The sequence below is a fragment of the Toxorhynchites rutilus genome, chromosome 1 (assembly GCF_029784135.1).
Source record: "Toxorhynchites rutilus septentrionalis strain SRP chromosome 1, ASM2978413v1, whole genome shotgun sequence".
Taxonomy (NCBI): domain Eukaryota; kingdom Metazoa; phylum Arthropoda; class Insecta; order Diptera; family Culicidae; genus Toxorhynchites; species Toxorhynchites rutilus.
Window position 1 is genome coordinate 156,469,319 of NC_073744.1, and position 18,295 is coordinate 156,487,613.

The 18,295-nt window shown below is 36.5% G+C and overlaps 1 protein-coding gene across 12 annotated transcripts in view; it reads left to right on the forward strand.

Annotated features, from left to right (window-relative positions):
• The window catches only part of LOC129773765 (AMP deaminase 2), a 72,420-nt gene that overhangs the window by 44,870 nt on the left and 9,255 nt on the right, over positions 1-18,295 (forward strand). For 8 of the 12 annotated variants that reach the window (XM_055777454.1, XM_055777436.1, XM_055777441.1 and 5 more), the window contains one exon: positions 7,187-7,391. Coding sequence is in view for 10 of the 12 variants with exons in the window: in XM_055777436.1 (XP_055633411.1) it covers positions 7,187-7,391 (205 nt within the window). In the remaining 2 variants the exon portion in view is untranslated. Of the gene's footprint in view, positions 1-6,891; positions 7,090-7,186; positions 7,392-17,598; positions 17,813-17,894; positions 18,046-18,295 lie in introns of those variants that run through there. The other 4 variants (XM_055777416.1, XM_055777412.1, XM_055777446.1 and 1 more) reach the window with 4 other exon arrangements.

Genomic DNA, 18,295 nt, shown 5'->3' on the forward strand with positions numbered 1-18,295 from the left:
TCAGATCTTCTTAAGAGCATTATTTGTGACACTATTCTTAACCTTCCTATACTCGCGCATAGGTCTGACAGGCCAAGCATCAATGAGGTGGTTGAATGAAATGACTATTAAAACTGAATGAAGCTAAAGAAAAAAAAAATTCTGGAGTTTTTTCACTCAATTATATTTTTTTTCTTTGAATAAATACACAATGGCAATATCACAGAGACGCGCGCAGTCCAGACTACACAAATTACGATTTTTCAGGCGAGTATAGGAGTGTTAATCACGTTGCAGTCCAAAATGGCCCACAAATTCTCAATTGTATTGGGATCTCATTGAGACATTGAGGATGCCATTCGATTGGTTCAATGTGCTCAAATCGGTAATAGGGCTTGACCTCATTGTTGTGTGTTTTGGATAGTTGTACTAGTGAGAGAAAATCATCTGATTCCGTCGAATTTCCCTTGGAATAGCAATGTGCACATCAGCTCCCGAATCAGGAAATAACTCCAAAACTTCACCGGCCGTTTCTGCAGGTACTCTCTCCCACAGTGGCGTAGTGAGGGTACACAGCGCCTCCAGCAAACGATGAAATTGTCGCCCCATAAATTACCTCTTTTTTCGATTTTTTCAATAGTTTTGAGATTGTGATATTTTGTATTAATACGAGGAAAATTGCTCACTTATACCAATGCTCACTTTGAGCAGTTTATTTGTATTTGGAAGGCTAGAAATATCATTACCAGCTTCGCTTATTCTCTAGCCAAATCTTTGCCTCGCGTGCTTTAGCTGAAGCAAAACGGTTCAAAATTGCATCAAAATCAAAGTCTCAGCGATTCTGTAGCGATTCTTTCCAATAAATTGCCCAGTCATTACGTCAGCCTTGGCTTACTTCAGAACGCAGATAATTTTCAATCTATTTAAGCTTGCTGAAACTGCGTTCGCAAGGTGCCACTGTAACTGGAAGCGTCGGAAAAATTCGTAGCACCGTCTCGATGTTAGGATAAAATGCAGCGTGAGAACATCTGAGAATAATGTTCAAGATGTCTAAAGGCATCGAAGAGTTCAGGTCAGAGAATTGGTCATTCATCTGTGTCTTAAACACTTCCACCTCTGATATAAGTTCCTCTGTTTCAACATCTTATCCATGATCCTGGTCCAATAGATCCATTCTCAAAATTTAGTTAGTTATAATAACAATAGGCTTTTTTATTTTTTATGTTTCTATCTTTATTGCGAACAATTTTATTTTAAACGCATTTTATCCTGAATGTTTGTGTTGTATCTGATGAAGCGCAGGAAACATTAGGTTGTATATTTTAGACATGTTTTTCATACTTTTGTTCAAATGCACTCAAATTTATTCGCGAACAGGCTGCCGAATAGTATTCTGTCAAAGGAGAGCGATATTTTGTTTCGATTGTATTCATAGTAGAAAATATTGTTTTCGGGTATAAGTACATCCGAAAAAAGTTGCCAACAACATATTTCCTCACAAAGTAAATTTCCCATAAGTACAGTAAATATACATTTGAAATTGAAATACTTTTGAAATCAAGAGCTCTCTCTTGATTTTAAAAATATATCGCCATGAAAATTGAAGATTTCATTTCCAATCAATACTTTTTAATTTCATCGACATTTCTTCTATGTAGATTCCATTATTGAATGGAAATGGCATGAATTAGATTATGAATTATATCATTTTTGAAATATCTTCAAATCTTCTGTCGAACTAATTTCGAAACAAAGAAATTTAATCTGCATAACGATCGTATTCATGTGTTTTAATCTGCTGATTTAGTCGCAATATTGTCGAATTGCTTCAAATATCGTCTTCTAAATTGTGCATTTTGATTCGCTATGATGACATAATGAAAAACGAGATCATGCACCCACTTATTGAGGATATGATTTATTGGCAGTTGCCAATAATTCTTTTAAAAAAAAGCTTGGCACCTCGGGGTGTAATAACAATTCTCCGATATTTTACCCACAATTCTCTTGCCCTGAATTTGCGTTTCTGCAAACTGCTTTTTATACGTAGTTAACTATTTTATCTAACTATATTGACTATTTTGAGTGCACAATTCCTCACATCATCGGATGTTAATATTTTAGCACACAGTATTTGCTGATGGATACAATGGTAGTTGATAAAATTTAGAATATTATCGGAAACATTCGTAGCACCGTCTCGATGTTAGGATAAAATGCAGCGTGAGAACATCTGAGAATAATGTTCAAGATGTCTAAAGGCATCGAAGAGTTCAGGTCAGAGAATTGGTCGTTCATCTGTGTCTTAAACACTTCCACCTCTGATATAAGTTCCTCTGTTTCAACATCTTATCCATGATCCTGGTCCAATAGATCCATTCTCAAAATTTAGTTAGTTATAATAACAATAGGCTTTTTTATTTTTTATGTTTCTATCTTCATTGCGAACAATTTTATTTTAAACACATTTTATCCTGAATGTTTGTGTTGTATCTGATGAAGCGCAGGAAACATTAGGTTGTATATTTTAGACATGTTTTTCATACTTTTGTTCAAATGCACTCAAATTTATTCGCGAACAGGCTGCCGAATAGTATTCTGTCAAAGGAGAGCGATATTTTGTTTCGATTGTATTCATAGTAGAAAATATTGTTTTCGGGTATAAGTACATCCGAAAAAAGTTGCCAACAACATATTTCCTCACAAAGTAAATTTCCTATAAGTACAGTAAACATACATTTGAAATTGAAATACTTTTGAAATCAAGAGCTCTCTCTTGATTTTAAAAATATATCGCCATGAAAATTGAAGATTTCATTTCCAATCAATACTTTTTAATTTCATCGACATTTCTTCTATGTAGATTCCATTATTGAATGGAAATGACATGAATTAGATTATGAATTATATCATTTTTGAAATATCTTCAAATCTTCTGTCGAACTAATTTCGAAACAAAGAAATTTAATCTGCATAACGATCGTATTCATGTGTTTTAATCTGCTGATTTAGTCGCAATATTGTCGAATTGCTTCAAATATCGTCTTCTAAATTGTGCTTTTAAGAGTGTTTTCAGTTTTTTCCTCGATGTTTCAAATTTAATTCATTTTGATTCGCTATGATGAAACATAATGAAAAACGAGATCATGCACCCACTTATTGAGGATATGATTTATTGGCAGTTGCCAATAATTCATAAAAAAAAGCTTGCCACCTCGGGGTGTAATAACAATTCTCCGATATTTGATCCACAATTCTCTTGCCCTGAATTTGCGTTTCTGCAAACTGCTTTTTATACGTAGTTAACTATTTTATCTAACTATATTGACTATTTTGAGTGCACAATTCCTCACATCATCGGATGTTAATATTTTAGCACACAGTATTTGCTGATGGATACAATGGTTGTTGATAAAATTTAGAATATTATCATAAATTTTGCGGTCTACGTTTTGGCCACTCCTGTGCTATAGCTTCTCCACGCTGTTCCAACTGTATACACAGTAAGTGCTTTAATAATACATCTTAAGGGGGAATCCGGTCTGAAAGGTTGAAAAACAAACGATTTTTTGCATTTTTTGGAAGCTTATTTCCTCAGAAATGTTGTACTGAAATGATTTTTCGATATTTGATTTCGTTGGAAAGATATAGCCAAAAAGATGAGGTCACCTCAAGGGATATAGTATTGCTGTACGTATTGTTTTGAACGCGTTTTTTTTTCTGGAAACCATGTTTTTTCAGCTGGGTGTATCGACGCCTCAGGATTTACTCGACCAATTCAACTGAAATTTGTTTTCATCGTGTGAAAATGGATTATCTGAAGCGTTGCATAGCCGTTTTCGGATATTCCATTTTTTAGAGTTTTTTGTGAGCTTTCAAACACCGATTTTTCATGAAAAATAACTAATTTTTAACAAAACTGGCCACAGTTTTGACATTTTTTCGAATTAAAAAAAACCCCATGTGACGCTTTAAGTATTGTACTAAAGTTTCAAAATATTTATTGGAATTCGTTCTGCGACACCCGGTTACTTCAGAAACGATACCAAGGTACCGATTTTCAGACAACATCCAGCTGTCGACAGCATTATGATCATTATTCGTACATTAAACAATAATCAAAAAACCCGAATATTTCACTTTATTCCTAACATCCGGAAAAAAATCACGAAAATTCATTATTTTTCGACCTTCCAGAAAGGGGCCCGCCCTTAAGCAAAAAAAATATAATGTGATGTGATGTTGTTTCAATTTTGCGAAAATCAAAGAGAGGTTATTGGTTATTGATACGGACAGAAGCAACTACTCATGATGAATGTTTTTTACTCAATTGAAAGATGAAATATAATACGGGGAAAAAATTTCAATTGAAAATTATTGGATTTCGGCGCCCCAAAGGGCCAGCCCCCCGGCAAATGCCGGGTTGACTCCCGCACACTACGCTACTGTTCTCCCATACATTTCCGAGTCTATTGTCATGTTTGAGACGAGAATCTTGGTTTTCTGTCGACAGCTGCAAATCCCCTGACAAATCAAGAACTTCCTGGCAAATTTATCAGCAAAAACGAACGAAGTGGTATTATTAGAATTTTTTTCTTCGAAACCAGAAATGAGTGCATTAGTCCTGCTGGAAGCGGGACATGAAATTCTTGTACTTGATCCGATTCATTTATTATGAATTTACAAATAATACATAGAGGGACAGTTATGCCTAGAATATCAACATGGGACAATTGAGCTTGATGTTATTTTTTGGATAGCTTGGAACAAACAATAGGTTGTTTTGTGGTGTTCTGGAAGATTAGGCATAAAAACATAGTTTTATGAAGAAACATGAAAATTGTGAAAAAGTAACATGGGACAACTCTGCGTAGAACGGCAGCCTAGCGCATGAAGAAATCCAAACACAAGTATATCAAACCCCTCTCAGTCTTTTCTGATCGTTTCATATATCATTACTTTTGGAACATAAATCATGGATTCGAAATTCAATTACCACCTCTGACTCGTTTTCAACTAATAATAATATGTGTTTATGCTACCAATAGATGAATGACGCGTATATATTGGAAGAATCTTATTATTTACACTGCTCAAAAGTGTAAATGCAACTTCAATATTAAGCCTTAAAAGCGGCGTCATTTCAAAAGCCGGGGGCGCTGGCCCTTTGGGGCGCCAAAATCCAATAATTTTCAATTGAAATTTTTTCCCCGTATTATATTTCATCTTTAAATTGAGTAAAAAAAACATCCATCATGAGTAGTTGCTTCTGTTCGTACCAATAACCAATAATTTTCTTTGATTTTCGCAAAATTGAAACAACATCACATCATGTTATATCAATACCCTTTTATTTTATTTTTTGCTTAAGGGCGGGTCCCTTTCTGGAAGGACGAAAAATAATGAATTTTCGTGATTTTTTTCCGGATGTTAGGAATAAAGTGTTCTTTTCAATATTCGGCTTTTTTGATTATTGTTAAATGTACGAATAATTATCATAACGATGTTGACAGCAGGTTACATTCTTTGATGTAGGTTAAAATCTAAACGATGTTGGTTATGTACCACAAAGCGAATTTATTTGTGTGTGATTCTGTTGGAGTAATTTTACTGGTGGGGTGAAATGGACAGTCTACCGATGCGAATAGATCATTTCGCAGCACTGTTGTCATCTGATGGCTCTATCAATTTGCTGCCTTATCAGCGGGGCTTGAACACCATCTTCAGAGCACTGCGCGTATGCTGTATGTGTTCTGTTCATTCAATTGCTGTAGGTGCTACCGTGCTACGTCATAACATGCTTTGACTAAACATGGACGTTGAAATCGATGCCGATTCAATTTGTTTCTTCATTTTTCGGAATATTTTTTTTTATTATTGTGTATCGATTAAATGACCCGTTTCTAAATCGCTCCCCTCCCTCCAATAATAAAGGCCTTCCCCAGCTCAGATTACAACGTTACCATGTTGAGATCGTGTTTTCTTGATAAATCTTTAGTCAATTGGGTACTTTCAAGAGAATTCAAAGACCTACAAATTAATGTCTCGAGTATCCAATCTCTCGTTCATGTTATGTTCTTGGGTCTATATCGATTATTTTGTCACGAACCTTCCTTGAGTTCGAAAGTAGAATCAATTCAATCAAGATCAAATACAAGGTCACAGGAGGAGTTGGACGTGGAATAATTTCTCATGGTAGTAACTCGAGTAAAATTTGACCTAATTTGGATCATTGTAACTATGTCTAATAAAGATATTGTAAAGAAATCTTTGAAGGCGGCAACATGTATAGAACGTTCATTTTTGCCGAAAACATTATTCTATTTTCCGTTCTTTGAATCCGCTCTAAGCCAGCATCGTTTCAAAAGAGATAAGAAGATTTGCTTCTAATGCTCCGATAACGCTTGCCACTTATTATCACTATCTCTAGAAACAATATACACAGACAGTTCTGCATGTGTGGTGCACCAAAATCAGTGTATAATCTAAGACAAAAACTTCTACCGACGCTCCCAACCGGCTCGGCAAGAAGACCCAATACCGGTATCTGTCGAGCGATTACATTTGGTTCCAATCATACCCGCTAGAAATCCATCCAGCAAAGCTGGTAGACAAGTAAGCGGGAGAAAGCAACAAAATATGAACATGTAAACAGCTGATAATCCGACATCGGCACGTTACCTCAATTTTAAACTTTTCTTTAAACAACATTCTCTCGGAAACCTATTAAACCAAAACATCGATTTTTGTCCATAAATAATGTTGGTCGAACAACTTTTTTTTTTCCAACAAACTCCCAACACTCTGTGGCATGGGAAAAGAACGGCGTCGATGACTTATAATTTCGAAGGTCGAAGGCACCTCGTAATCGGATGCCGTCTTGCCTTCGTCCCGAGCCTGGGGATTGTGCCTAGCAGTTGTGGCTCAGTGTTCGATCAATGAGGTATTCGCAGCGATAGTTTCGTTCAATCATAATGGCAACAGTTGTTAAAACCAAGGAAATGAATTTCAACAAACAAGACTCTCGATCGGTTCTTCAGGTGCTCAGTGATCAGCAAGTCGTGGAAAAGCTGAAGTTGATGGAAAATGATAGTTTTGCTAGAGACAATGGTGACGTGTCGGTTTATGTTTGATCTCACGCTCGAAACCGTGACGAGTGTGTGAAGGCGATCGCATGCTAATCGTAGTTATTTTGTTCCCATTGCAGCACCCGGTAACGAATCCCCCGGCATTCACAATGTAGCCGGCGCGGGTACAGGAAGAGGTGTCGGCTTGGTTGCCACTCTCAGCTTGTCGCAGGAGAATCTCGCCAAAGGACTGCCCAACGAAATCTCGGCCCCATACGAAGTGCCCCAGTTTCCGATCGAACAGATTGAGAACAAATTGCAGCTGCAGCGGCAGCTGAATGCAAAGTGAGTACCGAACGATGCGAGATGATGTGATGTTAATACTGTATACCTATGGGCCTATCTCTCTGCTATCGCTACCCGTTTGTGTGGGTTTGCTTGAGTTTCGGCTCAATCAGCGTTTACACGTTTTTTGACCCAGAGAATGAAAGACGATCAGTCTAACGTGACGATATTGTTTTTGTTTTTCCTTGTCGGACAGACTCAATGGCGGATCATTGTCCTCCCGGTGCATCTATCTGGTTTAGCTTACGGAAAGATGGGGGCAAGGTTTAGTTTGTATAATTTAATTTCTCATGACCTTTGTTGAGATGTATTCAACGGAAAATAGATTGAAATAGTATTCATTGAAACCTTCCATAGGCATTAAATGAATGACACCTTAGCCGCTCCCGGGAACCCAGAAATTTTCTTACATTGAAAACAAAATTTTTTTCCCAAATTCCCATCGGATGATATAATTGAAACAGAATTTCCCAATGATATGTTTGATAACTAAACATTTCGATTCCCCAGTTCGTATTAAAGTATTAATTGACGAAAATAGGAAGCTGTCTCATTTGTCCAGTGCTATCCAAATAGATCCATCGAAAACTAGAGTAAAAAACCTTTAAATTTGTTCCGAAATATTTTTTATAGTACATTCTCGATCGCTCTTGCTAGCGAACAATATACAAGCTGGTCATATGCCGCAATTTGATTCCTTATATCTGCCCGAAAGGTTCGAGCGGACGAATTCGTTTCGACTAAATGGCTAAATGGCTTATATGGGATCGTCGTGAGCGGAATTCTAGGCAAATAACAGTTGTTAAATTTTCAATAATGCTTCTCAATTTATTTATTTATTTAATTTAATGATTCTATTACGGCACAAATTTTTTTTCTGGACTTTAAAGATTTACAAAATGCTTTTGATGTTTGAATAGAAATATGAAATTATAATTCTCTGTTTGAAGGAAAGACGACACTCTTTCATAATAAATATAATAAATAGATAAACAGGAAAAAAGTTTTCAATTTTTCAAAGATCGATTCTGTGGTACTGATTTAATCAGTGAATCGATCACTATACCATTCAGAAAAACGATTCGTCAAGATCGATGTTTTTATAAAAATCGCCCAATCCTAGTGGGCAGACTCTCGGTCACAAACGGTTATTTTTTTTCCATCACCATCATTAATTCATAGTTTTGCGTTTTGTTTATTATAACAGAATAACAACTCCAACCTAGCTTCGACAACGTTTATGTGTGCGTATGATGCAAAAATAGACAAACATTCTCCCCAGACGGTATAAAAATCGACGCTTTGTATTATTCCATCACAATTCATCATTCACAACACACTATCGATCCTCCTAAGTGTTTTTTGACGTAGAACTACTGTAAACAAGTCACTGCATCAGTCTTTCGGATGGAGATAATTAAATGCTACGTTTGGTGTAGCTTTCTTGACTGTGTGGCCCAAGTGCCGCACGTTTGGTTTTATTCAATTGTCTTATTTTCTATGTACCTAGCTATTTTACATATAATAATTTCTAGGCGTGGTCAGACGCACTCTAAAGAAAACCATGTGCGGAACATCTCTTCCGTATGCCAGAATTAATAACAAGGAAGACCGGCACCCAGCGGGGTTCTTGCACATGTGTTTACTATTCGTGGCCTTGCCGAGGCTAGCGGCAAAGCGGAAAGAAAGCAAATGTACAATCACGCTTGGTTCGCATCGAGTTACGCAACCATAAATAATAAACAGACCCTTGGCCCAGTAAAGAGGCTTGTAGTCGAATAATACTTATGCTTGCGTTGCTCGGCGTCTTCGTGGGGGATTTATTGCCTTAGGGGCATTGAACAATTTAGAATTTTGTTTATTATCGCGCGGGTGGTCTAGTAGTCATATTACACTACGTCTTTCAGGAAGGGTGCCAAATCAGAAAACAGGTCACGTTTTTGTGAAATAAAGTTAACGTTAAAAACTATTTTCACAGCGAACAAATTCTGATACTTTGCACACCAATGGAATTGGAAATTCTCTAAGATTCGTTATTCGTTATAATAAGCCATCCGCGATTTGAAGCCACACCACTTCTCGTTTGGTGGTCATCGAAGCAACCTGGTTACCGCAGAGCATCGAGCGGGAGAGGACTGTTTTCTTGTCGGGTGAAGGAGGAGTATGGAATAGAGTTTCTTTCCACAAGGGCCCTTATCAGGGCTAGAGGCGGAAACCAAAAATAGAATAGAATGAAAACACAGATGCGAGTGAGCCAGCATAACACAACGAGCGGATATCATTCATGCCTAATGCTCATTTCACACACATACACACACAGCTCGATACAAAGAGCTCTGCTCTGTATCAAGATGTGATAAGACAAAGAAGAGTAGCATACGAGAATTTTTTGTGCTAGTGCATGTGCATGGAAGAGTATCCAGAGTTTTGGAATAAAGATATAGACTGCATTTATTTAGATAAATTTTAGATATTGCATGGAAGTATGTTTCAAATTCCAGCAGGGTAGCCTTACTGTTGCTTGTTGTGGGGTTCGATCACATCTCAAGCGAAATATAGGAGCAAAAGGGTTCATAGTTTGTGATCGATATCTGAGTGGGAAGGAGAAAATCTGATGCGAATTGAACCAATTAAACGAGAAGTGCTGATAGCTTTCGACTCTACTCGACTCTTTCGAGTCTACTGAAGTAATAAAAAATTGAATAGCCAAAAAGATATTACAAAAATTTCGAAGCATTCTAAAATAATATCCGAAGTGATAAACAAGTGGATTGAATAATATATTTCCGTAGTTCTACGTCGAAAACTGTGGTCGTGTAGATACAACCCATTATAATTTTTTAATTTTTTTCTCTAACACTTATCAAGACCTACTGCTCGCTGGCAGGAGCGAGACGGTGTAATAAAAATCACAAGTGCTCTGTTTTCATGTTGCTGTCGTGCGGAATTTAAATTAAATTGCAATATTTCCTCTTCGTGTTCAAATGTTCTGGTGCATTTGCTTTTCGGGCAAAAACGGGAATGTTTCCGATTTTCATCAAATCACTCCATTTACGGACTAAGGAACTGTAATCTATAACATATCAAACACATCTTAGAGAGTTTCTCATTCGATTGTTATGAATATAATTGAAATCCGGTCGCAGCAGAAAATTGTTATGATCGTTAAAGGTATTTTATAAGAATGTGGCATGTTTTCTGGTTTGACAAACTACGCCAACAAAATGATTGAATGAAACACTTTCTGGATTTTATTGAATCCAATACCATTCATTTAGCATGTTAGGTACATTCAATGCTTTATGGTAACTTTTTCAAATTTCAAAAAAGTGACAGAAAGGTTGACAATCTAAATAACTTATAGTATTTTCAACTAGTTCTCAATATTTCTTAGCATATTACATCTTGAATGTTCTTATGAACAAATGCAAACCGAATCGGTTGTGTTGTGGCGGAGGCAGCGATAACAACCGATGCGTAACAAATGTTCACTTTCAGTTTTCAACCGAGAGTTTTCAACAGCTCTATCACTCCCCTTCTGGCAAAAAAAATGAAAATCAGTAAATAATAAATTTAAAATCAACTCTCAGCTGTAGAACATGGTGTTGGCTGATCACTGTCTAGAGCAAAATTAAAAATTGAAATTGATTGATTTGATTATTTTTAATCTATTAAAGAGGCTAGAAGGCCTCAATTTCGGATTTTGGACCCCCTCCCCTCCTTTCGTAACGCAATTCCTATCTCTAAAACACAGCAAGGAATGCTGAACCCTGACCTAGGGGTATTTTTCGTGGGATGGAGTGGGAAACTTTGTGAAAATCAACGGGATAAGGACTGCAGTTGTTGCCAATTATCACGGTGTTTTTGATGCAAAACAAAAGTAAATGATTCTGAAGTACTTCTTTGCACTTCTGACTGTGTATTTCGTGTTGATGAATAGCTTTCTGAACCAGGGCTTTTTAAAAATATTTTCTGAATTTTCCGAATTTGAAACTTACTGTAATTCAGTAAAATTGACGTTAATTTCGTAAAGGAGTGAGAGTTCTATAGTTATGAAACACTGAAATTTTAGTTTTTTTAATGTTTCCGCCTGAAAACAACAATAAAGTTCAAACGGCCAGTCTTATAAATGAAAATAGTTATTGTATTCTACACTATATATTCAACCGACTTCTTACATATCTCTGAAAACTCAGAAAAATTGAGTGCTTCTACAGTTATAAAACGCAGTGTATATCAACATCTTGCGGGAAAATTTGGAGATGTCACTGATGCAGACGGGCCTTGCAGAGAAGTTTGTATTTCAGTAGAACAACACGACCCGAAGCACATTGCCAAGAAGATCAAGTCTTTCTTCCGCTTTGTGGGATCAAATCGCTGGAATGTCATCCAGTTAGTCCGAACCATGACCTGATCGAGAATTTGTGGACGTTTTTCGATCCCAGGGCTGACAAAACTAGTGTTACCAGTAAAAATAACTATTTTGAAGTCCTGGAGCGCGCCTCGGAAAAGCTGGGTTCACAGCACCTAAAGAACCTGGTGGGTATTACGCCAAAGCGCTTGCAGTAGATTCTGAAGACCCAAGAAGGACACATTAATTATTAAAATGCTTTTATTTTACTTTAGTTTATCTATTCTGGAGCCGTAAAGAAGCGATAAAATATGCTTTTCAAAAAAGAACCTGAAACTATTGAGAACCAAAGCAGAGCTCCTAAGGAGGATGGGTAATAGCTGTTATCCATGGTTATTATGCAAAGAAAGAAATGGATAAACTCCTAATCAGATCACTCTCCATGGTGAATCCTGGTTCTTACCTCCCTCCACTAACAACTATCCCTTCCTTTATAATCGCTAGGGAACAACGCTATAGAGGAGACCCTTCTGGTCTTCGGGCGACGAATATAATACAAACACTCCTTCCCTTCCCCTGGTGACTGTAAGGACGTGGCCGGCGTCGTTATTGACTATATAAAGCTCGAATCACCGAAACTTGAGACACAATGAGAATGATTTGTTACTCCCAAGCGTCATTCATTGTGTTCTTTGTGCAATTTCGCTGGTTCAGGTTACGGAGAATCACGGAGAACAACTACGAAGTGTAAGGTCTACCCAAGCTCAAGCTCAAGCTTAAAAAAAGACTAAAGTGTGTTCACTTTAATTTGAACCAAATGAATGGAAGAAATTAAAAAATGTAAGGTGAATAAGTGGTTTATAAGTCATTGGCTTTTTGAAGATAACTAACTCTTGGAAAAAAATGCATAATATTCGATACGAATTTTCTTCAATTTTCTTCACGTATCCTATCTATAATTTCATGAAATTAACCCCAATATCGAAATCGAAGAAGTGGTCCTACACCGAAAAGCTTTGGGATTGAATTTATAACCTCAGTTTCATGAGCTTCTTTTTCTTTTTCCGCTCGTGTATGATTATTAGGGTGCCAATGAATGTATGGGAAAAAATCGAACATCGAAAAATCACCCAATAGGGGAGTAAAGTAAATCGGGGTTTTCGAAAAAAATATATATATGCCAAATGTCTTGAAATTGCATGAAACGTCGAGATCTTGCATCTCGAAAAAAAAAATTATCAAAAATCGACACTCTGGGGCTTAAGTTTATTCTCTGAATACGAGACGAAACGTGTTGCAGACGCTAAAATTTGAGTTTTTTGAAAACTGAAAAATCACTGGAAATCGAGGTTTTCAAAAAAAAAATTGTTGGTGCCAAATGTCTTAAAATTGCATGACACATCGAGATTTACAGTTATCTCAAACATTTTTTTTTTGTCAAAAATCGACTTTTCACACAGAAAAAGGACCAAGGGCCAAAAATAAAAATATTTTTTTTTGACAAAATTTTTTTTTCAAGATAACAGGAAGTCTTGAAATTTGACACCAACTTTTTTTCAAAACCCCGGTTTTCGGTGATCTTTCGTTTTTCAAAAAAGTAAAATTTTTACGTCTGTGACACTAATAAATGAAGTTTGAATGAGCTAATATTTTGCAAAGGGTATATTATCGTGCAAATCAATATTTCGCAGCAAGTTCCGAATGAAAAATCGGGATAACTATTTTTATTGGTACCCAAAACCATACGTTTTGTTTCGTATTCCGAAAATAAAGACTAGGTCCCAGTGTGTCTCGACATTTCATGCAATTTTAAGACATTTGGCATCAAAAAATTTTTTTGAAAACCCCCCTTGGGTTAGTTTTTGATTTTCAAAAAACTCAAACTTTGACCGCTCTGCGTCACTCTCCCTTAAGTCCGATTAAGCTAATCCCCCTTATTCCAAGCGGCGAGTGACGTGAGATAGTAAAGTTTCTCGCTCCATTGTGGAAACTACCTTACTTTTCGATATGTTTTTGATACCCGAGTCGATAACATATGAGGGCACGACTTCAAATCTCACCTAGTGACAAACTATAGTCACGCCATCCGCCTACGGGAATGCAGTGACTTGAGCCATCTCACCTCGTCCGCCGCGCGGAATAAAGGGGAATTTTTGGCATAGAGTGTTTTTTCGAGGTGGTGAACATTTTTATGAGGTAACTTTTTGAAATTAGAGATGACCATTTTCATTGGCACCCTGATGATTATGCATATGATTATGATATGACGGGCTTCGCAATGGTATTTGGTATAGAAAAAGCATATAAAATGTGCCTCGCCATTACATTAGATGTGCGATAAAAAATGGTAAAAAAACAAAATCTGGAAAAATGGGAACCGTACCTCTTCTCGTCAAATAAATTAATTACGAACTGGGAACTCGAAATGGGGTGTTATTTGACATAGAAATCTCAACTAAGTACTAATAGGAATTACGTAAGTAATACTACGTTGAGACGGCGTAGTTCCTCGGGGAAAGTTAGTGCCATTGAAGAAGAAGAAGAAGAAGAAGAAGAAGAGAGCTTGGGATTATTTTCTTCAAAGAAATCTATTCCGACGAAAATCTATTCGCTGGCTATTCTTGAATTTTCCATTCAAAAATATTCTACATTATAATTGAATTACTGTTAAAAACGATGAAAGTAATACCGTTTTGTCTCATATTCCGAACACTTCATTTTTAAATATAAATTTACTAAACTTTTATGTTATAAATAATTGAATAATGAAAACACAGATATTCTTTGAGGTATAGGCTTCATTTTGACATGGTTTACAGGTATCAACACAGCCCATAATTCATAATATTAGACATTTGCAAAAAAGTGACAGTCAAAACCAATGATAAAATGTTTGTGTTAGCAAATTCCGTAAAAAACAAGCATCGTTCAATTTTTCAGTTTTTGTAGTTGTTTCAACTATTTTGTTTGTTGTTTTTATGTTGAGTGCTAGGGAATGTATGAACCTACAATAAATGGGTAAAAAAATGATATTTTATGCAGATATCTTTATTAAAATTTATATTGAATTAGTGTTCGGAATATGAATCAAGTTTCTACGCATGATTCAAATTCCGAACATTTAATTTTCAAATGTAAACTTACTGAACTTTAATGTTATAAATAATTTACCAATCAAAACCTAGCAATTCTTTGGGTTATAGCCTTCATTTTAACATCATTTACAATTATCGATACAGCCTATAATTTATAATATTAAGCTTTTGCGAAAAAGTGACAGTCAAAACCAATGATAAAATGTTTGCGTTAGCAAATTCTGTAAAAAACAAGCATCGTTAATTTTTCAATTTTTGTGATTTTTTCAACTATTTTGTTTGCTGTTTTCATGTTAAGTGCTAGATATGGTAAGAATCTACAATAAATGGATGCAATAAAATGATATTATATGTTGAAATTTTCATTGAAATTAGTGTCCGGAGTATGAATCAAGATTTTACGCATAATTCAAATTCCGAACACTTCATTTTTAAATGTGAATTAACTGAACTTTAATGTTATAAATAATTTGATATTCAAAACCCTGACATTCTTTGGGCTATAGACTTAATTTGGACTTGGTCCCCAAACCATGTAAACTATAAGAAACAAATACAATCCATAATTACAAAAGCAAAATCCATTTTTTTGCGAACATAACATTTTTCCAAAAAAGACTAGCTAATTGACTTTAATTTGATATATCGAACATATGAACCGGTTCAGTAGTTTAAAAGTTGATTTAAAAAAATGCATTTTTGCTGTTCGGAATTTTAGACAAAGGTGTTCGGAATATGAGTCAGTGACAAAAATGGTGTTCGGAATTTGAGACAAAAGTATTTAAACATATTTTTAGTTTTGCACTACGAACATGTATTTGTGTATCAATTTTATTGTAGTCAATTGAAAAAGAAGGCTCTATTGTATCCAAAAATTAAATTTATTTCGCGAAAGAGTACTATTTTGCGTAATGAGACACTGTTTAATGGCCATCAAAGCTCAAGTATTCGGAATATGAGACAAAACGGTACTACGCTATGAGGGCGAACTATTTTAAGGTGAAGGTGGAAGCTAGCCACAAATGGCTGCCACAATGGCGCTCATTTCTTTCATCTCCTTCCCTCACCTCTCTCCCGAAGATCAATAATTTTGCGAAACAGTGTGAAGAAAATGATCGTTTTCGCACACTTCCCATCAAGTAATATCAACCAAACTCTAATCGATTACTCACAAGATATTAAATTTTCATCTGCTTTCGCACCGTATAGTGAAGAACGTCGGAAAACTCGAGCAAGTGCTCTGAAAGTTAAATTTTCGTTTTTCAATCTTCTGCAATGGTTTTGTTTGTATTGGTGGAAGCATCATTATTTTTTCGACACTGATGCCAAACAACATCATCGAAACAGCTATAAAAACCACTCAATAAAATGTTATTCCGGAGTCATAGCGTCCCATGTCATGTAAATCAATAGAATAAAATTGTGTTGATATCAATACAATTATTATTTTTACGTTTAATGGGTCTATAATGTAAGTTTTAGCAACTTTAACATTGGGTAAGAAAATTGTATTGCAGAGCTCGGAACACTGCCACGGCTGCCTATGCTTTCAAAAACAGTAAACGGAAAAGTATTAAATTCAATCTAAATGCCTCGGCCAACGAAGAGAAGGGTTAAGGCTTTCCAACGTGAATATGTGAAAACAATACGATCAACGAAGGAAAATATTAAGGAATTATCAACATCGAGTTACTATGCGGAAGAACTTGTTAATACCAAAAGTGCCCCAATTCGCATGTGTTATAAATTTGCTCATGTTACGCTCGCGTATAATCAGAATCATATGCAAATGCACCTTCTATATATATTTATATTTGCAATTGTTCATCGGAACATATCGTTCATACATTTTACTTTAGTATTGAATTGTTATTTGTTTTTTTTTTCAAATGTATTCAAAGACTCGTGTCAATGAAGCGCCACACAGTCTGATAAGTGAATTGATCTATTTACGTGTGCTTTGCTCTTTTCTCACAAACACTATTACCCCATTTTTACACGAGGGTTTACCTATACTACTACAATGGCTAGCTTCCACCTTCACCTTAACGGACGTTGATGCCATTTGAGAACACAAAGGAAGGAAGGTATTGTATTATAGAGACTTTAAACTTTTGCAGTTCATTCGTCTCTAGCCTTGAGAAAGGCCCTTTGAAAACTCTACTCTATTCTACTCCAGCGCTACCACCTGCGCCCTCTTGCCTTGAGAAAGGCACTCGATCCCTCGCCGTCCAGCCCGTCCAGCAACGATGTTGTCCAGTCGGTGTCCACACAAAGAATGGACACAAAGGCAATTTTAAATTATTGTCGCAAAAAAGGGCCGTACAGATTCATCCAATTTTCGGCGTTGGTTACTTAATTAGTATCACTTTTATTTTAATTCATTCTATTTTCATCGAAGAACCACAAGATGATCCCCATGTAATACAGAAAATATTAATGGGATAGTGATTTATTTTTGTCCCGGCGTCCCTCGATGTTTAACCGCACGTGGAATCCTACCTGACATGCATTGCACACACCATAAACGCAACCGGGAAAGCCACCGTGCGCGCCACGTGAGTACTGGTGGCAGGTCTCGAGTGCCCTGGCATCGCATCGTGCGTTAGGTTCGTGATGTATATTCACGGGGAACAATTGGAACAATGTTGGCAAACCGAAAGGATAAATAAGGTACGCGCGGAGGGTAATTTAATTTAACACCTCACGAGGGTTGGATGAGTGAGCCGATTCGTCCTCGTGGTAGTCGTTGGGTTGCCTCGTAACTGGATAAGCTACACAGTAGTTTGTTATAAGGCCAAGTTGAGGCAACTTTTTTTGACATGCCACTGTTGTCTGACCGTTATTATTGGGCGGTTTTGTGTTGCGATAGAGTGAACTTGAAAAGTGGGAGCGCATTCAATTTTGTGATATTCAAAAATGATGGGAAGCGCTGTCGACACCAACAAATGGCTAACGGAATACTTCTTGATTAGGTTGGTGTTAATGAGATGCACCCACTGGCGCTGATTTTATTTGTAAATACTTGCTGATACTATCTAGTAGTAGTTTTTCGCTGATAAGTGAATGAAGGGGGATACAAACCGTGATTAGTCTCTCTGGCGAGTGGATCATTTTCTGATTGAAATAAGTGAAATTGAAGGAGCCAATATAAAATGGTGGGAATTTTAAGGACTATGGCGATGCAAAGTGTGTTCCAACCAACGAGGTAATCTATCTTAAGGATGTTATTCACTCGACCTAAGGTCACCTTAAGTTCGCGGGGTCGTGTCAATCGAAAGCACGATTTCTAACGACTTAGGAGTGATCAAATTCTGAATTGACGAAAAGGCAGACCAATGCACGCCATCCACTTCTAGTGCAAACACAGATGAAAGTTAAATAGAAAGACAGCAATTAATAATCGATTGTGGGTTGTTTAAACGAGGGTGTAAATTGTCGCTTGATTGATACCGTGG